The following is a 22,540-nucleotide window of genomic DNA, read 5'->3' as shown; positions in this document are numbered from 1 at the left end:
ACAAAGTTTTTGATTTCTCTCAATTTTTTTTTTCTTCGTGACCTGCAGGTAATATTTTTAGTTTGAGTCGAATGTGAATTGCCCATGCGCATTGCACACTGCACAGTCAGAGCACATGTTAAGTCCCGTAGCTCTCTCTCGGCATGCTGGCCAGACGCACCATTTGACATCGTGGATATCGTTTACCTCCTGGGTGGATTTCGTCCAAAAATAAACGTAAGTAGCAAAGCAGTTGCTGATAATTAAAGTTTTAGTGTTTTGTGTTGTCAAAATTGCAAAGAATAGCCCAATTTAAGTACTTAAATGGGGCGATAGCTGGCATGATTGTAGCTGGCAGTAGCTGGTTAGCTAGTTGGCAGTAGCAGGCTAGCTAGCTAGCATTTACCGGTAACGTTATGACCATGAATAATAATACATTTATTTGTGACGCATATATATACTCACATATATCTGCCCTCTTTTAGATTAAAACAAATGAAGGCCGATTGCCTAATGTTAATATGTTGCATATGGTTCATATGTTAAAGATGTGATATCTGGACATCATTTTTTTTCGTTTGAGCAAGGTTATACTTTTTTCAGTGCATGAAGTGAAATAATAAAAACAGAAGAGAAGATTATGTCAATAACACATGTAATTTCCTCATTTCAATCAGGGGAGACTTTTTGAATGAACAAATACAGTTAATTGATATATGGAGAATGAAGATGAGAAAGTCTGAAGCTGTGATAAGTACAGGAAACTCCCATATGGAGTCTACACACTGGTGATGATGAAGGAATGAAGAGAATGCTGAAGATCTGGATATGATGAGGAGTGGACTTCAACCTGGTCACTGGATATGATGAACTGGGGGTGAATGGGGTGGAGGAGGGTCGCAACGATTTAAAGAACAGATTTAACAGCAGCGACATCATTGGCTGGAGGAGATTGTGGCTAAATCTGATTGGGTTAACTGAAAGAGTAAACTTCCATATATGATTAGAAAGGAGTGAGAGAATTGTGAATGAATGAGACTTAATGAGAAAGTCCTCCTGCTTGAACTCACACTGAGCTTCATTTGTAATGTGAGGAGATGTCAAGATACAGTTTAGAGGAAGCTATTTACTGAACATCAACAGCAAGCTTAGCCAGTAACCCTAACAGTAACCCTAGCGCAGCAGAAAGGCACCACAGCTGACCTCACCACTGGGTTCAGTGCACACTGCAAACAGTGCAAGTATAACCTAATGTGGACACAAGCGTCCCGGGGTGTGTGTTGCGCTCATAGACTTCAAGTAATTGGAAATAATGTGTTTCAGAGCTAAGTGACATTGTTGTGTCTAAACGAGCCTGAAGTCAGTCAAAGAAGCTGCAGGGTTCACATACCTTCCAACCTGATAAATTTAAAATGTTCACTACTATAAAAACTCACATTACTATAAAACTTGTGCTCTTAGAATTAACTATCTTCAAAGTTACTGAATTAAAACTACGTATGGGACGAGGGTGAAGTAAGACAATGGAAGGAAGCTTCTTCTGTGTAATAATTAATGTCCACAGCTACAAATGTGATACATCACACTTTTTCATGCCTCCCACTGATATACATGATTACTCATCTGTGCTGTTGAGGCAGCTGTGAATCACTATGAGACGCCTAATTAACAAACACAGACATTAAAAAACGAGAATTTCCAACCCGCCAAAAAATCATAATTGAAAGGCTAAAGATCTCACTTGAAAGAAATACTGCTATCATGTTAAATGAAAATGAATAGATAGAATAGATGTGCACTCATACACACACATTTTGAGTATTTCCACACCTCAGAACTGCGTTGCACTCCCAGACCAGGAATGACGACATTAATTAGACTTGCAACTGCGACAACATAAACGTCTCATCTTTTATTCAAAAACTCATATCGGCAGGGAGCGGGTGTATAGCTCTGTCTGCCAGTGTGTTCTTCTTTGTGGTTGTATAAGAGGTTGCTCCCATGATAAAAACGTTTAATATCTTGCAGCCACCTGATACATGATGTGAAAACACAGTATGGAGGACCATTAGCACTGATAGCTGCACTCTGTCTAAAAAGGCTGAACCAGTCATCATCTCCACTGAGAGAGAGATGAGGACAGGGTCTCTTCTAAATGAGGCTGATAATGAGGAAATGTCTCTTGGAACAAATACCAGAATACAAGTACTCGAGACACAATTTTAATAGAAGTGTAAATCTCCTTTCTCGGTAAAATCCCCCTCACTAGTATCTCCAAAATATTAAAACTGCCAGCCCCACTTCACACACTTTTGGGGGGATTTCATATAAGGTACTTTGCCTGTGGAGGCAAATATTTCACCTCAGCAGAAATAAATGGGCTTCCTCTTGAAACATTAATCCTCCAAGGGCTTACATATGTCATATGTACATACATAATACATGTAATACATACTGATGGGACTATAACACTGCAGTTTTATTGTTATACTAGTAAAGACAATTAGAAAATGACTGAATGTGTGTTTCGATTAATTTAATGCAAAGGTGAGTTTGACATTTGGGAAAATATGCTTATTAGCTTGTTAGCTACTTATCTTACACCTATGTATAGTAAACATGAAGTTGCAGCCATAAGGAAATTAACTTAGCTTAGCATGAAGACTGAAAATAGGGGAAAACAGCTAACCTGGCTCGGTCCCAAGATAACAAAATCTGCACACATCTAAAGCTCAATAAGTAACATCATCATATCTTGTTGGCATGTTTAAAAACAAATAGTGTTGTACAGATGGTGTATGTGTCAGACTATTTCTGGAATGGGAGCAGTGACTATCAGGAGTCATCAGACAGTCACTGCTTCCAGCCAAAAACACTCAGTTTTATCATCTTGTTTTTACACTTTGGTTTTGTATAGATTAAACAAACCCGATTTGTATCTTATTTTGATAACTTTGGATGGAACTAGGTTAACAGTTCTACTGTACAGACAAAAGACAGTCCCAGCTAACTCTTGGCAAGGAAGTGAATAATTGTATATCCACCATTGTTAAACAATTCCTTTAAACCTTCCTGCAGAACTGTTAAACTAAACATACACACACTTGAAACAAAGGAATTATTGTAATTGCATGCAAACAGTCAGCCCAGTATAATAATGCTGTGCAGTGTTTTGATTGTGAACGTGTCACGTGCTGATCAATGCCTAACTTACTTATTGATTCTCCTCGAAACAGAAAATCGAATGTAGTTTTTTGTATGTAATAAGCAAGGAGAATCTTCCAAAGCTCTTGAGTCTTATTGCTCATTGAGAACTTAGATGCCCAATCAAAACATTAACACCATTAAACCAGCCAGTGGGGTTCCCACACATATCAACCACCTCCCTTCACAGCCAAGCTAATGAATGTGTGTGTACCAATGTTTCAGCATCCTTTAAGACTGCATATACCCTTCAAGGCACTTGATTAGGGTCTCTAAAATTAGATTACGTCCTGTAATTTGGATGGGGGATCCCAGAAACTCATAGGCGCCAGGTAAGAAGAATAATGACACATGTGTACATAACCCCACACACACTAGAGAAATCCTTATTAAACCCACTCCATGTCTGCTCAGTGTGTGGGTGGCTATGAGTCCCTCAGGTTGTGTGTAGAGAGACTGTATATTTTTATGTGTGGGCTTCGCAGCCACTGACGTCTGAAAACTTTGGGTTATTACAGCACTGAGGGCTAACACTTAAACACACACACACACACACAGACACACGTATACCCAGGGGACATCGGTCCATGAGAGGAGGAGGAATCCACTTACAAAGACAGAGACAGAGAGCCTCAGCCTCCGCCACAGTCAACCATCAGACAGACCTTTCCTCCATTGTATATGATGAATTCTTTCATTTCTGCTGGTTAGATTATCCTACTCCTGTTGATGTGTGTGTGTGTGTGTAACACTAGCTTTTGTAAATGGTTTGCCTATAGCATATGTAGTAGTACTACGAAGACACCACTATTATTTACTGTAGTTGTGATTATAAAATATTTATATGTAACTTTATATCATATATTATGCCATGTTAGAGCATGCTGTATAAGTTATATTAGAAACAACAAGTATGTTTAAGATTTCAGTTTTTCAAATCTCAAACAACTTTGTGATAGTTTGAGTGAATCAGAATTTTCTGAAATTCACAGATTGAATTTACAAAATATAATCAACTGTTATTGAGCCAAGTACCCAACAGTAAATAAAAGGGTTTAGCTTAATCTCCACCTCCAACAAAAGTAAAAGACTGATGTAATAATATAAAACATAAAACAGTCACAGCTGCCGACTGTCTGCACACGTATGTTTGATATTTTGCACATTTTATACCGGTGATACTTACATACATATAGACTACTTAAGTGGGATTTTTAGTGCAGGGCTTTTACTTGTGATAGAACATTTTAAAGAGTGGTATTGTTATATACTTATACAAAAACACCAAACCAACACCAACAAACTTGTCAGTGTGCTTCTGAATATAAGGGCGGACAAAGCAATGCTATCAAGACATCTGCAGCGCACAGAACAACCCTGTGGTGTTTCTCAGATTGTATTTGCGCTCTTAATCTGTGCGCAATTAGCGCTTCATTAACAGGACAGCAGCTCCGGGGCTCCCCTGCAGGCGCAGTCTCAGGCTGAAGCTCAGCTCAGGAGGAGAAGATAGGAGATGTGCACTGTGCAATGAGGCCCAATGCAATTTCGGCTGAGAATGACTGAATTATTAATAATGGTTACTTATGAAATTATAATATAGCCTATAAACCTTATGTGTGTTTATAAAGTAGGGTTTATTATGGAGAGGGAAGCAGCAGATGGTGATGATAATGTGTTTATTTTGACTTCACTTTTGAGGTCTCTGAGGATTTTGCCCTCCGTTAATCCCTTTTCTTCTGTATTTGAGATGCATGTAGAATAAATAAAGATTGATTCGCCTCTCTTCCCCAACACAAGCTTCTCTTTTAATAACCATTGAAGACCACATCAAACCGACCTCGCAAAACAGTCATTCTCACTTTGCGCCCGTTTGAAAATTAAACACGACTCCAGGCGCAGAAATAAGCCTTCTGGAGTCGAGATTCAGTAGAGAAAAACTTCAAACATTTCAAACCACGAAAATACAGCACTGGCACCGTCCTTTGTGTTGAACTAAACGTCGCAGTGTATTTGGGCTGTCAGCAGTGTTTTGTTCAGTGGATGGATGCTTTAATGAAGAAAGGTACTTTAAAGAACAAAGGGAGCCTTTAAATACAAAGCTATACTTTGTTGTTGAGATTGATTTAAATATTGAAATTGAGATTTGAAATAACTTGACAACAAAGACAAAACAATTGTCAAAAATCATTCCTGCCCGTGTTTCTTTCCCACTAAACACACTGAGCTGTGAGCTAAACTGCTGTGGTTGTCTCTTCATACCCAAAGGTTAAAGGCAGTCTACAGGTAAGAACGAGGGGCTGCAGAGCCATAAATATATATAATCACTAACTCTGACAGTCTGTCCCCATGAGTCCTCTTCTGCAAAAGAATCATGTGAAGCTCTGTGGTCGATGTGATTAATGTTGTCCAGCAGAAGCCGAAGTGCATCGAAGGCATTGTGATGAATGGATTTTTCTGGTTTGGATGATAACCTACAGTCAACATGTGGCTTGGATTATGACATCGATTGTAACTTAATCAGGTAGTTCAGTTCAGATCAATAATTGGTTAAATGCAGAGTTTGTGGTTTCAAACTGCGTTGGTGCTGTTGGTGGAATGAAGGCGCTGGCCTTGGTGCTGAAGTGAGGGATTTATGACACAATCTGCACCATTTACTTTTATCTCTGGACCATATGACACAAACCAGTTCTGTTTTTATAATTAACCTGTTCAGCCTGTTAAACCACATTGTTTTAATCCTGTTATATATATGATATGGGGACATTGCATATTATACATATACACATATATTAAGTCTGTCAATCGATTGATTAAGTTCAATCAAAAGGTCAAACAAATGCAGGAACTTGAATTTATAAGACTGATATTCGACGTAATGTACACATGTACAGCCAGGCTGGTGAAACTGTGATGTGGTTAATATTACATTGATTTAGTGTAATTACTCTTTAAAAGATAATGTCAGTCTATCCACAAACTAGACAAAATGTTCTCTACTAAATGAAACCAGATGTTGACATTCGGCTCCTGGCTTTAGTGAGCGGACTACTGGTATTCTACCTGAGGCTAATAACGTGACGAGCAGTGAAAAGTGTTGAATATTGATTCTTTGGCTGCAGAAATGTGATCCTGGGAGACCTGGCTCTCTGCGCCTACAGCCTGCGCGTCACTCTCCTGACATCAGCACACAGCTTAAATACCCGCAGCTCCGAGCAGTGTAAACACAACCAAGCACACCTTCATATGGGCACATCGGAGACAAACACTGCTGGAAACAGAACAAAAGAATCACTTCAGTGTAATGCACTTTATGCTCTGTCGGAAATAGGTTATTTCAGGATGTAATGTTGCAGTTAATGATGGTTTATTTTGTCTAGCGCTCTATATTTCCGGAGCAAGTTTTCTAAACACCACAGAAAGTTAGAGCACTTTGGTTTTAATAATGATCAACGACACTCTTGCGTTTGGAGAACTGGACACGAATGTTTCCGAGCCGCTGCCGCCTCTCTCTCTCAGCCAGAACCACAGTGGGTTCCCTGCGCTCCGGCTGGAGTCCAAGTCTCTGGTCACTTCAGCCACCATGTTCGCCGTGGGAGTCCTGGGGAACCTGATCGCCATAGTTGTGCTGTGTATCTCCAAAAAAGAACAGAAGGAAACCACTTTCTATACTCTGGTCTGCGGGATGGCCATCACGGACCTGTTGGGTACATGCTTCACTAGCCCGGTGGTGATCGCTACGTATGTGGCCAACCGCTGGCCGGGAGGAGCGCTGCTCTGCCACTTCTTCTCCTTCTCCATGCTTTTCTTCGGCTCAGCCGGGATGTCCATCCTGTGCGCCATGGCTGTGGAACGATACTTGGCCATAAACCATGCGTATTTCTATTCCCAGCACATAGACCGAACAATGGCGCGCTTTGCGCTCCTGGTCACCTACCTGGCAAACATTGTGCTGTGCATCATGCCCAGTTTTGGCTTCGGGCAGCACGTCAGTCACTTTCCCGGGACATGGTGCTTTCTGGACTGGAGGGCGATAGATCCAGTCGGAGCCTGCTACTCCTTCCTGTACGGCGGGGTGATGCTGGTGCTGATCGCAGTGACAGTTTTATGTAATGTGGCGGTGTGCAAGTCGCTGGTGGGGATGAACCAGAAGACAGGAATAGTTAGGACGGAGTTGTCTGAGCAAGGGGGGTCACGTCGCCGCTTCCCCCGGCTGCCTTCAGTCACCTCAGCGGCGGAAATCCAAATGTTCTGGCTTCTGATCTTCATGACCATCGTTTTCCTGGTCTGCTCCATCCCTTTAGTGGTAAGCACAATATGCTGTTTTATTCTGTGTATTCTGTTGTGGTATGAGCTCACGGTGTGTGCCAAACACGTTTAGTTATTGGTGTCGGTTTTATTTGTTATTAAAACATTTATTTTATACATTCTCTGTCTCTTCTTTGTGACAGGTGCGAATCTTTGTGAACCAGCTATACGACCCTGCTTATATTTCTGCTGGGGGGAAGCCTGACTACCGGAGCGACCTGTTGGCGATCCGCTTCGCTTCATTCAATCCCATATTAGACCCCTGGGTGTACATTTTGTGCCGGAAGAACCTGTTACTGAAGGGCTGTCAGAAGCTAAAGAGGACAGTGGCTCTGGTTAAGGATGCTCGTGGTGACAACATTGGCTGGGTAGGAGGTCAACACTCCCCTCCTTCTTTAAACAGCAATGACACCAGTTACGCGTCATTACGCACAGCCAGCTACAGGAACGACGTGGAACACCGGGTGCCCATCAAGAACAAATCCTTCACGGATTTCGCAATGAGGCAAGCATGGGAGTACGACACCGCCCGGGTCAACTTTCACCCGTTCAGCGTCGAGTCGACCGCGATCCTCGGCTGTGAGGAGGAAGTAGGAGCCAACTCCAAAGAGGAGGTGGCGGCCAAGTCTCCAGGACGCAGCGCGACGCCGCTCCTCTCTGCGCACGTTAGAAGAGTGGACACTGTCACCTGCACGTTCAGCACACCGAGTTCATGTCAGTCAGAGAAATGCCTTTGATAGACATTTGTTGTTTGCCAACATGAGTTTAGAAATGATTCGGCAGCTAATTCATCTGCACAGCAAACTGGTACTTTTTGATTCAACTGATTCGAAACCCAGCGCTGCACACTATGAGTTACTTTATCACTTCTGATGGTTTTGAACCACCGAGGAGCCATATCAGTTTAAATGAATGATAACACTTGAAACAGCACTTAGCAACTAACTGTGACTGGAATCCTCTCAACATTAGCACTGATTGATACATCTCTCTTATAAGATGTAAGCTGCTGCAGAAAGGCCTTTAAATTCAATGTTGGCTTTACTTTAAGGGTAAGTGATGAGGATCCAACATGAGTACAACATGTGATTGTGCAGTATGAAATGTCTAGTTTTACATGTGCAACATCTTCACTTATGATGATATTGATATGGATTGATGATATTTGAAGGGGTGGGGTATCACTGGTGGTGATAGTTTTGGGGGTCACCACACCCAGTAGCCACACTGGTAGAGGATAAGCTCTATAATAAGATTCCTGGTGAAAGTAAACAGACAGCACCGTTGGTCGGTGTTGATTTCCAAATATGGAAGTTTAAACAAAATATAGTCATACCCTATGGGTACAATAAAATATGTGACATTCTTAGATTTTGATACAATGTATAAAAATCATATGTGCCATTCACAATACATGTTTATTCATTACGTCTTGTTGTTTCACTTTATTTCAGTTTTGTTTTATCTACCTGCTGCTAATTTACTGCCTATTTGTGCCATTTAACAGTGTTGCATGATGCAGGTAAAACTGAATGTAGATCTTTTGAACATTTAATTGTTAAATGTCATTTTATATTGCAGATTTGCATACAATGTTTTGATAACTGCAGTTGTAAACAGCCAATGTGAACATATCACCCTTTAGAAAATAATAATAAAAAAAAAATACTGCTGTTGCTGTACTGTAAGCTGTATGACCTGTGGTGTTTGTTGGATGTGTTGGTGGGTCTGTGCAGAGAAATAAAATGACACCAAAGACAACACACTGCTGAGTTCTACTTGTTCTAATGGCCAAATAACAATAAATTATTTTTAAAGCAAATGTTCTCCATTGAACAGGCAGGTGGCAGGAGAGCAAAGCTTCTTTCAGTTCAAACTGGGGACAACAGGTTCCCATTTGGTGTTTATTTTAGACCAGCAGGTGGCTCTGCAACATAACAAGTCCAGTATAAAGTGACCTGGAAAAAGGTAAAGTGGAGTTGATCCTGAAATCATTATGAAGGTCACTTTGAGAAAACCCCTCAAACTGTGTAATCAGTGAAGTAAACAGTGCTAACAGGAATTATATTAGAAAACTTTATTCCCTTAAAGGATAATGCCATACAAAAATAAAGTAAACTTTATAAAATAATAATTATTATAATAATAATAATAATAATAATAATAATAATGTGACATATTGGTAGTGTGTTACTGTCCTGTAGTATACATGTTTTACTTGTTTGCTGTACACACATTCTGGACACTGAGACTGTTTCCATTATGCTGTGAAAAAGATGTTATCAATACCCACTGTTAACCACAAAACAAGAGAACAGCTGTCAGACTTGATAAAGTATACCACATCATTTTAATGTAGGTCAATGTTTTTTGATATCTATTATAAGAATCCTTTTTTCAAAGGTCTGTCTGGGATTAAATATAAGGGAGAATCACACTTTTTTTAATAAAATCATTCAATTAACTTTAGAAATATTTATTGCATCCTATCTAATCCTGCCCAGAGTCAGCTGTCCAGCTCAGGTTTATGAGGCATTGAATAAATGTGAAAATCAGCACCTTTAAAATAATAAAAAAAAAATGTACGTACTGTATGCGAGCAGAAGTAACTGTCAACATGAAAACTGAATCTTGGCAATAAATAGATATTTATCTACAATATAGAGTTAATAAAAACAGCTTTCATATCAAGCTATAATAAATAAATAATTTATCAGTAATAAATATATTTTACTTGTATACAGTAATACATGAAGATGCATGGCATCCATTTGTCTGAGTTCACCTGAAAATAGAAAACAAAGAAATGCCTGTTTTTATGTGATGAATGAAAATGATATTGCTTGTGTGAGAAGCTGCTTCATGTGAATAATCATGAACATCAAATCAGTCTTTAGTCTGAATTAGAATATAAACACAGTGTCAGTCCTTTCTTTGTTTGTTTCAGCCTTCAGGTCTTGCCCATATTAAAGCAAAACAGTCCTGTTCACATATAGAGTCTTTCTTTTATGTATGTATAACTGGTCTGGAGTGTCCTGCATTAGTCACCAGTTATTCAGTTGAAAACAATTCACTCTTTGAAGACACAACAATAAATCCAGACTGTGAATCCCCGATGACTTCCCCCTCAGATTCTGACCTCATTCGTCCAGCTGCGCCCGGACCTCTTCCTCCTCAACAGGAAATACACCACAGAAAGTGGCCTCCATCACTTCCTCTGTTGTGTATGTGTCTTACAGCGCCCCCCCCTGGCTCTGCCCTGTCCCCAGGCCTTCCTCACACTGAGCCTCTTGACTCCTTTCTGTTCAGGATGGGTCATAATTTCTTCAGCCCATACACATGCAGCTGGCGGCTGATAACGACTGGATGGTCCTCCACGTGGTCTCGGCGTCCATGAAGGAAACTGGCTCGTACCGGTCGGGCCGGCAGCAGGGGTGGCTGCTGATCTTGCGGGCGGTGCGCCGAGGAAGCGAGCCGTTCTTCAGCAGTACCTTCAGTGCCAGGTCATAGTTTGTTCTCAAGGGCTGGCAGGAGCCCACACAAAACTTAAAGAGGACAATCTCATCCGAGTCAAACCCCAAGCCCAGGTCCCGAACCTTTATCTCTCTCTTCTCCACGCGGCAGTCCCTGCTGCTCTGTATCGGCTGCCTGTTTCTACCTTTACCCTTTCTATCTCCTCTTCCGGTCTCTTCCTCTTCCTCCCTTTCTTTCTTCTTCCTCTTCTTCTTTTTCTTTGGTGATCCCTTGGGTTGAGGTTCTGAGGGGTCAGAGGAGCGTGGAGAGCGTCCCGCCCAGCGACTACTGGGATGGTCATCCACCTCATCTATTACAAAGGGGTCTAAAATGGAGAGGAAAGAAGAGGAGTAGACATAGAGAGTCAGAAAGACAGGAAATTATGAGAAATAACACACACATTCTCCAGTTTCACTACTACCTTTTAACTTCAAATGACTTGTCACACTTTAAATTCCATATAAATATATTTTGCTGACTGAGATACAAAGCAGATCCCCAGGCTCACGCCCTCTCTCCACTTGAATACTGTCTGGTGAAGCAGATGTGCTGTAAATTACACTTTCATAGGGGCTTCAGTACCGTATAGAGCATGCCAAGTGGAGTAAGGGTCACTGTCATCTTCCTGCTCCTCGTCCTCCACCACCTCTGGCAGCGTCACAGGAAGCTCCCGCTCCTCCTGGTCTCCCAGCAGGCCCACAGCATGACCCGAGTCTGATGCCACACCGGCAAAGCCAGCTTTCATATGAGCTCCTTCCACTAGAGGCAGCAGAGAGAGGAGCACCCACAGCAGCACCTACAAGTGACAGAGGTCACATGTTAGCTGGCAAAAAGAAATTTGTTTAAGGATTTGTTAACTGTCATTTTTGCCTGCCAAAAGTTAGCATAATAAATGATCAAGAGTGAATGAAGCCAAGGATTGCCATGCAAAAAGACAGTTGCCACCAGGGCATGAAAAGTAACTAATTACAAGTACTCTCACTTCTGTAATTCCGTAGCCTTTTTATTAATTGGTATTTTTTTTTGTACTTGTATTAATTTATTTTTTTGCCACTTGGCACAGAACAACGAGCTGTAAGCAAACAACTGATTTATTATTTACACGTCTGGCAGACACAGAATTACTTCAGCATTTAAAAAATTTTAAACTGGAGTCACGTTTCTGTTCACCTGGAAAATGTTATGTCCAATATACACTCTTCTTTCAGCTCTATTTTGGTCTTTGCCAACTCCTGAGGGAAATGTGTAGCCCTTTAGCTGCTTAATACTTCACTATGTTAACAAGCTAGTCGTTAACTTTGTCCGTCTGTTGTTTAGTGCTGGCCAGGTAGTCTAAAACAGTAAAGATGCAGGCCATAAAACCAAATCAATCAGTGTAAAAACATTAAAAAGCTACATAAAGCTGAGGGGAACTGCAGCCCTTTCATTATACTCATACTAATTTGATTTACTGTTCACATAGAAATATTGATTGGTGTGATTGGGCTCTTTTCTTTTATAGTGTCCGTACACTATAAATCTATATAAAGCCAAAGCATCATATTTGCCAAATATGATATAATATAATGTGTTTGTGAACTTTAGAGGCACTGGTTGTTGTATTTTTATTTATTTTTTTTACCTTTGGACTGAGCTAGGCTAGCGGGTTCTTTATGCTAAGCTAAGCACCTGTTGTCACTAACTAGCTTCATATTTAGCATACAGACATGAGATTGATATCTGTCTCATCCTGCTCATCAAGAAAGCAAATTTATTTGACAAAATGTAAAAATATTCCTTTAAGTAGATTTTTGATGACGCATTGTTCTCAGCTATTTCCAGAAAGGCCCAGAGTGGCATACAGCTCTGCTGCTGGTTTTGAGCTCTCGTCTTTTGTCTTACTAAGAAAAGGAGGTCAACACCAGAGGAACTGACTGTTTGGTCTTTTGCTCTCATCGTTACCATATTGCTACTTAATAACAAAACTTAGTTCACAAGTGCTTTGCAGATATAAAACAGATTAAGAAAATGAGATAATACTTAGAAGAGCACGCAGCTCTTCAAAAGCTCTTCAGACAAGCTACAGAAGTACTTCATCTTAAGCCTATATCATCAAAAGTGATCTCACTTACTCTTCAGTAAGACTTAAGTCAAATAACTCTGCTTTCTTTCCGCCCTGGATCAAGCTTTGTCCACTGGCTTATAATTTAGCAATGAAAGCTTCGGCGCTGACATGGTTTTATGGAAAGCTCAGTTCTGAGCCTTGCGGGGATGGATTTCATTAACAATTTATACCTGCACATAACTCCTCCTCTGGTTTATAGTGGTCTGTACAGTGGAAATGAAAAATGATAAGGCTAGGTTATTTGCAGAGATGGTGATTTAATTTAAGTGAACAGCAAATACAAAGAGTGAGAAAAAATAAAAAGATAGAGATGGAGAGTAGAGGAAGTGGTAGAAAATAAGAGAAAGAAAAAAGCAGCAGCAGATGAAGGGGAGGATATTTTCAGGGTGCTCTTTTGGCAACAACGTCCATTCTTGACAAACCTTGGCTCTTGCTGACATTACAGAAGTAATCTCCTGTCTATCCTTCCTCCGAACCCTCCATCTGGTCCCACCTGGAGAGAAAGAGAAAGACAGAGGAATGTAAGAACAAGAACAAGGCTTCACTCTGTCAACTTTCCTCCTCCCAGAACTGCCCTTGAAAAGCGTAACATAAACTAAAGGCACAACATGCGGGTGATATGATGTCTATACATCCACAATTGTCCAGATACTGTAAAAAAAAACAGCCCCGCGGGCCCCTGAGCAGGCCGACATGTCACATAAATCACGTCCTCAATGGATGAGGACGCTGTGTTTGTTGTTGCTTCAGTAAAAGGCCAGTGTTCGCTGCCAGCTAGTGTGGCCAGTGTTGGCTTGTCGGTTCATACATCCATGCAAACAGCCCCAGTCCAGCAACAAAAGGCAGCATCTGCGATACACTTGTCAAAGGCATTCTTCAGCGTTATTCCTGTGGCGGAGGCACAAGCAGGGGGAACCAGGCATAGCGAGAGCACTTCGCGGAGGTCCCAGACAAAAAGCCACAGAGATGCAGTACAGGTGATAAGAAGTGTCACGGCTGCAGATGTTTATATATAGTACGTGCAGTGTGGAGGATTGTACTGGCTGCGGTCATCAGGTTCTTTTGTGGACGCCCTAATGTGAAACTCAGCGGAGGTCAGAGCATCACGTACTTCAATTGGGGGAAGTTCCTTCCTCAGTGGAAGGAACTTGTCACCTCACCTATCTTGCATCAGTTCTACAAAAAAGTAATGCTACAGGAAAAGGGATCACAAAAGTCCTTCAGATTCATCCTCTGTGCACCGTAAACATCTGTTCAAAGATTGCACAGCAATCCATTCAATAGTTTTCAGTCTGGAGCAAAGTGGTGAAAATATAATAAAATATCCACGTTATACTAATCTTTGTACTAAATGACTGTTGAAAAGAATTAGTTCCTCTTATATGAACAAGAAGAATGATTACATCAAGCAATAACACTGGGCATGTGAATACAAAAGGAAGTCTGATTTGATTATTTTCCAATTAATCGTTTATTCCAGTGGATCCCAACATTTTTATCTGGTGACCACTCAATACAAAGTTATATTTACTTGAGACTCCTCAACACCAACTGCATATAGTATGTCTACCACTTGTGACCAGTTCAACCAATCAGTATTTTGTTTTATGTTAATACTTTTTACTCTTTCACAATAAAAAAGCAAACATTAGAGAAAGAAAAAAGTAAAATAACTTTGTGTAGCAGACATTTTTTCAGTTTTTCAGTTTTCTGTTTTCCTCGCAACCCCTCATGTTTATCTTGCTGAAAATTGTTGTTTATTAAATTTAAATTAATTGATTCATTGTATTTAAAGAGTTGAGGGGGCTCCTGACCACTGGGAGGAGCCTCGTGTCTTCAGACCAAGGTTAAAAACTATAATCATAAAGCTGCCTCCCAAAACATCTCAGAGAAGCTAAATCAGCACGTCTTTAAAAAGCATTGTAAATCCCACTTTTATACGCTCTGTCTTCTCTGCCTCTTTTTATTTACAGTTTCACTTTTCTTTCTTCTGTAACGTAATTTCTGTTGTGACAAATAAAGTTAACCTTCTTGCTTTCTAATCAAATCGTCGATTCAGCCATAATGTCTGATCTATTTAAATCATTTGGAACAATTTCACGCCCACAGATACCTCCAACATCTTTGAAGCCACATCTGTCATCTCTAAGACGCTTTGTATAATCTTGGCGCTGAACTGCAACAAGACTGTACGCCCACAGTAATGTATTAAAGCGTGTACTGTTCATGTATTTGTAGATCTCTCCGATATGTGGAGGACCACGTTTATTTAACAGTCAAAAACAATCCCAGCAGTTCTGTCTGTGCACTGAGATGGAAGACTGACAAAAGGTTACAGATCACAGGTCACGATAAGACCTGTTGATGCATTTATGCAATCCTGCGTGTTCCAGCTGTAGCAATTCAGTTGAGGGAAAGCAAAGCTACAGACGCTGGAGGGTGGGAGAAGGAGCAAGAGGATGAGGAGAGACAAACTGAGCATAATTCAGCCAAACAGACAGACTGCAGACCACCGCCGCAACATAAAACCAAACAGTGCTGACTCCCTCCATCTCTGGACAGAGCAGTACACATCCTCAGGAAAGGTGCCAGTCTGAGTCCCTAATGCCACAGCTGGGAGTGTTTAGCCCCTTTTAGATCAGCGAGCTGGGAGTCTACACGGGCCTGTCTGCTGGTTCATTTCACCCCAGCACTCTGGAGCTGTTTACAGCCCGACGCCTGCAGCCTTTTTCAGGGATGAGGTGGGTGGGGGAGTCGCAGGGTGGAGAGAGGAAGAAGAGAAGGAGCAAGACACTGGTCCTTGAAGAGCTCCAGACTGACACAAGCCTACTGATAGTGTGTGTGTGTGTGTATGTGTACAATTTTAGATCAAACAGTGTGCATGTGCGTGTTTCTATGTGTGTTTAGAGAACCGAGCATGTGTTTCTTCCTCGTTGGGCTGATTAAAGCCTTTGGTTTGTCCATCAGGCTGGATGTCTGCAGCAGGGAGTCCGGGGTTCTTGTCACCTTCCATTTGCATTGTTGGTTCTCCGTGCTCCAGTTGTTGTTCACAGTTAGTTAAAGTGGGTGAGCCCTCCTGAAGCAAGTACAACCCATAAAGCCAGAGCCAGCTACTATTTCCAGAGCTTATTCTGCTGTTGTGAATTGCAAATACTGTCTAAGTGCTTGGAGCGGATGGATGTGGATTTTGTTTTGGGGATATTTATGAGGTAAAAAAACAGGGTATCAGCTTTAAAACAGAAGTTCACTGAATATCATGTGCGCTAAGCAGAAGTATGCACTAAAGCAGGGATATTGAGAGGGTTTTTATTCACCATTGCCAGCGTTAGGACGCTCCTCTTACAACCATCATCTGATATCAACCAACATCTTAACAATTGATTTTCTTAGACCACATAAAATCTAATCTAGTTTAGCCAAGTAGCAGTTACAGCTGTTTCTACGGCCTCTGACTCAGGCAGCTGTCTGCAGCTGGTTTCATTAACAAGGCCCGGTACCCCCACTGACACTGACTCTTAAACCCCACCTGTATATATGCATTACATTAATGCACTCCTGTTGGTTTTTCTATCCTGCACATTGTAAATATCTTTCCTGTACAGTTTTAGATCTTTTCTAACTTGTATTTTATTATTTATATTTAAAAAGTACTTGCTGATTAAGTGTGATTTTTATGCACCAACGCACCAAGGTACCTTGTACATGTAAAAACTTACTTGGCAATGAACCCAATTCTGATTCTGATTCTGATTCTTATCACATATATGCTATCACATATTTCAATTGATTTAATTTAAGATTATTATTTTTTTAACTTGCTCATTAGTTCAAATGAACAATAAAGCAGAAGAAACAAGAGCACATTTTCCTCCAGCCCTTTAGATTGTCCAAACGTAGAGGTTTTATGTACAGTCTGTCACAGTGATTAATAATCAGCCTTAAGGCATAAAATTAAGCTTTTACAACTTATATATCAGTTACACATTTTGGAGCAAGAGCATTCAAACTTCAAACCCTTTTTTCCTCAACATCACTGTAACTGCTCTCTGGCTTTGTAAGGCTGCATAAATAATGCAATGATTCCAGGCATATTACTTTCAAAGATGGGATTCAGACTTTTATTAATACTGCTATTTTCAACAGAGACACATATTTGTTAAGAAAAGAGGCAGAGCAACATAACAAATGTGTTTCTGATTAGCGATCTTGGTACCTACTGTATACTATTACACCCTCAGACCTGAGCTTTGCCCACATAAACCTCTCACCTTGTAAAAAAGAGAAAGCTCCGAGCTCTCCGGAGTTTCGCCTCCCTCTAAAAGCCAAACTTCTCTGATAATGACCTCCTATTAGAGACGCACTCTGTTCTCTGCTGCTGCGTGTGCACGTACGTGAAATGTTCTGACCTCCAGCTTTAACCTGTCACTACCACAGTGCCTGATTGCAGGAGCAAGGAGAAAAACAAGAGTACAGTAAATCACCGCTGGCTCAATAAAAGACACCTGCAGTGTAAGAGGAGATGCAGGAGAGAGAGGCAGAACACCAGGAGAGCCGTCTGATCACTACCAGACACTGAAAAATCTGCGGAGGTCCCACAAAACGTAGCATGATGATTTCTGCTGTACTTACATGTGCCCCAAAGCTCTGCATATATGCATCCAGAGCAGTGTGGAAACTTGTTTTGTAACTTCAATCTTGCTTGGAGCGTTCAGTTGACTTTAATATTTAGGAATATGTCACACAAGAGGCTTTGGGGTGTAACGTCAAGTTCTTAAACTCTGATTTGTTAAATGTTTTTTATCCTTATCTGAATGAAGAATCTGATTAAAGTTTTTTTTGTGATTTTAACCTATATAAATAAACCTTAAAAGGACATTATTATGATGTCAAGGAGACATGTTTTCCTACACCCTCATCTAATCCTCCTGTTTCTCATTTTCATCATGCTTCATTTAACGCTTCATACACATTAAATCCGTTTTTCTCCTGTTAAACGTGCTCTCCTCCCCTTTTCTGACTAAAACTATTTCACTCTTGAGCAGTTAACGACAGCACGCCTTAACTATGCGAAGCAGCCATAGAGTCAGAGGAGAAAAGGTTAGAGGAGGAAAGATAGAGAGAATGAGATAATAAAAGAAATCACATGATAAGAGTAAGGACAATTAAAAATAGAGAATGGGTTACTGTCCAGGGGAAAGAAAAAAAGATAATTGAACCACTGAATGAGAGAAGTCTAAAAGCAGAGATAAGGTGAACACAAGGAAGCGAGGGAATGACAAAATGAGAGTGCAGAAAGAGAGCGCAGACTGAAGCCCGGTCACTCTGTAATCCCATAATCCCTGGCAGGGAGGCAGGATGTAATTGCTCGTTAGTGCCAGTTTCCACTCTGAGGCCTGTCACTGCTGGAAAACCACAGAGCGCCGGCAAAATGAGAAACAGATAGCGGGTCCCATGCCTCGGTTCAGATAGGTAGGGAGCCCCCCCCCCCCCCCCCCCAGCCACCCCACCCAAACCCGCCACCCCCCCAAAGCACACACACACGCATATGTGCACACACATGGCTTTTCCTGTCTGCTGCTCCTTTTTTTTCCCCCTAGGTCCGTTCCTACGCCCAACACACAAAGAGACACCCCAATCTTTGGACCCAATTCTCAAACAGTGTCCACACACACAGCACACACACAACACACAGCAACCACACCACCACACACACAACACACCAGACACACACACAACAGCACAGGGCAGGGTAATTTCAGGAGGTGTGGCACTACACAGCCTGTATAGATGGTGAAAGAGAGGAAGTGAATCTGTATGACCTCCACCTCTCTCCCAGAGTTTTATTACCCGACTGACAAACATCGCAGTCTGTAGGTGTCTAGAGATTCAGGCCAGTAAGAGACACGTAAAGCATGAGAAGGGAAACGTCTGGAGGGCTGAGAGGAATAATGCTGTCAGGAGCAGGCTCCAGAAAAGTTATTGGAGCGGATTGGATTGAAATTTTGTACAGATGTTAAAGGTCCCCAGCAGGACGGATCTACCAAACCCAACGTCCAATGTTTCAGTTGTCCAATACTTCGTTTGTAATACATCACAAATCTTTTGTGTTTAGTGCTAGTCAAGTCAGATTTTATTTACATAGCCCAAAATCACAAATCATTATTTACCTCAGGAGTTTTACAGCGTAACACCCTCTGTCCTTAGACCCTCAATTTGCATAAGGGAAAACTTTCCCCCAAAATACAAATGTTAACATGCTAAATTAAGATAGTGAACATGGTAAATATTACACCTGCAACATCTTAGCATGCCAACGTTAACATTTAGCTCAAAGCACTGCTGTGCCTACATACAGTCTCACAGAGCAGCTGTAGACTCTTGTCTAGTGTTGTTGAGACTAATCGACTAGTCAAACAACAGATAATTGCCAACAATTTTTACAAATAATTAATAACTTAATTCATTTATCAACCAAAAATATGTCAAATGTTCTGGTTACAGTTTCTAAACTAGGAAGACTGCTTCTGTCCATTATAGGGTTAAACAAGCCATTTGAAGATGTGTGCTTTGGGAAGTTGTGGTGGGCATTTTGTCACTTTTTATATTTTATAGACTAAATGATTCAACAAAAATGAGTTCTGAATAATTTGCATGACCAGATTAAACTAATATCAATATTCAAAGCTGCTGTAGTCGATATTTTTATATAAACGATGGATCAAATGGTCTCATGTAATGTAAAAAAGAGGTCGCTTATAATGACAAAAACACAGAAAATAATTCCCTGACCCTGCAGTTTCCCCTCAGCTCTACAGAGCACTTTAGCATCTTTAAGCATTTGGTTTGCACTTACTGCTCTCATCAGCCTTGTTTGTTTGCTAGTCAGGAACTATCTGGTGAACATGGTGGAGCATTTAGCAGCTAAAGATTCAGATAATTCTCTTGTGAGATGATAAAGACTAAAATAGAGATAAAAGGAGAGTTAATATGGGACTTCCATTGTTTGGTGGACAGAAACATGACTCCAAATGAATCCTGATGTTGCTGCTGGTAAATAGGAAACTGTTGGTTAACATGTCCGCCATATCAAGTTTATCACATGATAAAATGTCAATGATGTGCTTACTGCTAATAATGCAGCTTTAAGATACATTTTCATTATTATGGTGATTATCTAGCTGGGTGTATTAGCTTGTGCAGGGTTAACTAGCCACAGATTATAGAGAACAGTACCTCTTTCAAGGTTTGCCTGTCGGGTTAAACAGTACAGCCTGGGTCTCATTAGAAGTACCTATTAGAGGTAAACTTATTGGTTGCCTAATGATAAACCTGAGTGATTAGTGATTTACTTCACTGACCCTGCAGCCTTCTCTACACACCAAAGAGAGGAGCTCCAGAGAATCGTGTCTAATGGTTCCTCAGTGAGATAAATTAAGTTCTTTTAGCAGAGAACAATGTGTTTAAAGTGTAACAGTTCTGGATTAACGCCCTCACACATGCAGGTTCAAGTTGCCAAAGGTGCTACAGAGAGTTACTGCAGGTCATCAAAGCACCGGGATCAGCGGGTCACAATGGGCTCAATAAAATGCACGTTTCCATGGGGCATAAAAGTGTCATCTGTGACCAGCACATTAACCTCAAACTGAAACCCAGATGGCATTATTACGACAGACTGAGAGTGAGAGAAAGAGCTGCTGTCATCATATCTGCCACCACAGTCACCTGGCTCTAATAAAGGAAACATATTCACACCATAAAGGATCATTGAAGCTGAGGCTGTAATAGAGCTCACCGCAGAGGAACTGATATATAACGGGGATAAACAGGTATTTGGGAACCAAATGGAGTTGTAAGCGGAACAAAATGACAGCAGTCTCTAACAGTATCATGTAAACAAGAATCAGGTATCACCTCAGTCCTGAACTGAGTCTATGTTGATTTACCTGCTCAGGTATCTCAGACACTCCCTCAATGTTTACAGCAAGCTGGTTTCAGATACGCAAACCAAAACTCTTCCTTTTGTGTTCACAAATCTCTGTTCTTGTACATGCCGGACTAATTACTACTTGTTTGGTAAATTTGCCAGATAATAGCTGTTGATAAAAACTCTGTCAACTCCTGCCAGGACCTGTGGCTTCTCGCTCATCCTGTGACTGTCTCCACAAATCTGTCAGTAACATTTAATTTAAAGGAAAGAAACCCTGAACTATAATCATCCTTCAGACAGTGCATGACATTAGGTGACGTGAAATAATCCATGTTTGTTTACGCCTTACTTAGTTGGTTTTGTGACACTATTTACACAGTGAAACCTTATATAAAGCCTATTGTGTGGAATAAAATAAACAAAGTGGATTATCTGCCATAATTTATTGATTTGTGAAACATTGTGAAAATTACAGCAGCTGTAGTTGAAGCAGCATTTGGGTTTCAATAACTTTCTATACCTTTGTGTAATATTTCTACTGTTCACCTTTACATATTTCGTCTTTCAAATATTTGGGATATGATTTAAAGCAATACAATATATATGGTTACATTATGTACGTAACTCTATAGTCTCTCTCAGCTCCAAGGAGCATATCAGCATCTTTTATCTATCTGTTTTGGTTTTAGGACCCAAAGTTTTACCCTTTATACAGAAAGTGAGCTTTTGCTCATATTTGTTGACCTGTTGTATGTCTTTTAAGCAATGTTGCCATGTTCTCAGTTCTTAGCAATTAAACTGGTGAATTCAATGTTATTAACAAAAAAAAACAGGAATGATGGCAAACCCTTAAAAAAGGCTGTAATAAATTACAATTATCCTTTAACACACAACCAAAATGCAAGCTTTCCAAACTGAAAGAAAGGTTCTAGTACAGTAAAGAAGCATAATGAACCTGCTGTAGGATTTTCCACATAAGCTTTAACCTCCACAATGTACAACTGCCTCTACAAGATTAAGTGTGCAGGGTCACTGGAAAGTTTAGCTAATGTGCAGTTAGCACTAATTAGCCACATAGAAACCCACAATGAAACAGACTTATATGCATCTTGTGATCCAATCAGGTAAATTGGACGGGACACCATCATCTGCTGCACTTGGGCCCATTTTCCCCGTGAGTGCTGAGATGAAGACAGTCTCCTGATGCGACACATCTGCGTCCTCACTGTCTCGCACTTTGTTTCTCGCTAAGGCAGTTTCCCAGTGTCCCTGACCCTAATAACCCAAATTCCTGCCTGATTAAGTTGGTTTTAAAAGGAAGCCACACAGAGAGCGGTTGGGTGAGCCTCACCTTAAATGGGAACACATTGTAGCCGTGTTGGAGCGATGATCAGAGGGTAGGATTTCACTTTCCGGTGTTTGTGAGGACAGCGGCGCTTAAAAGGCCGCAGAGAGGACAGAGGGAAAGAATGGAGAAGAAAAATGGAGAGGGATGAAGAGGAATAGGT

At 40.9% G+C, this 22,540-nt stretch overlaps 2 protein-coding genes across 2 annotated transcripts in view; one reads left to right on the top strand and one right to left on the bottom strand.

Moving 5' to 3' along the window:
* The first annotated feature begins 6,625 nt into the window (after window positions 1–6,625).
* ptger4c (prostaglandin E receptor 4 (subtype EP4) c) lies at window positions 6,626–8,225 on the top strand. The gene is made up of 2 exons (XM_035670456.1): window positions 6,626–7,486; window positions 7,632–8,225. The coding sequence occupies exons 1-2, from the start codon at window positions 6,626–6,628 to the stop codon at window positions 8,223–8,225; spliced, it is 1,455 nt and encodes a 484-aa protein (XP_035526349.1).
* Window positions 8,226–10,099: 1,874 nt separating this feature from the next.
* Window positions 10,100–22,540, bottom strand: part of LOC118334531 — a 22,961-nt gene continuing 10,520 nt past the window's right edge. Inside the window, exons 5-6 of the mRNA XM_035670455.1 lie at window positions 11,584–11,797; window positions 10,100–11,326 (exon numbers count right to left, since the gene is read on the bottom strand). Coding sequence (XP_035526348.1) covers window positions 10,815–11,326; window positions 11,584–11,797 — 726 coding nt within the window. The 3' untranslated portion in view covers window positions 10,100–10,814. The remainder of the gene's footprint in view (window positions 11,327–11,583; window positions 11,798–22,540) is intronic.

This window comes from Morone saxatilis, unplaced genomic scaffold, assembly GCF_004916995.1.
Source record: "Morone saxatilis isolate NCDOM2014 unplaced genomic scaffold, NCSU_SB_2.0 Contig23, whole genome shotgun sequence".
NCBI lineage: Eukaryota > Metazoa > Chordata > Actinopteri > Moronidae > Morone > Morone saxatilis.
Note: the sequence above shows the minus strand (reverse complement) of the source record. Positions and strands in the feature narration are given on the sequence as shown.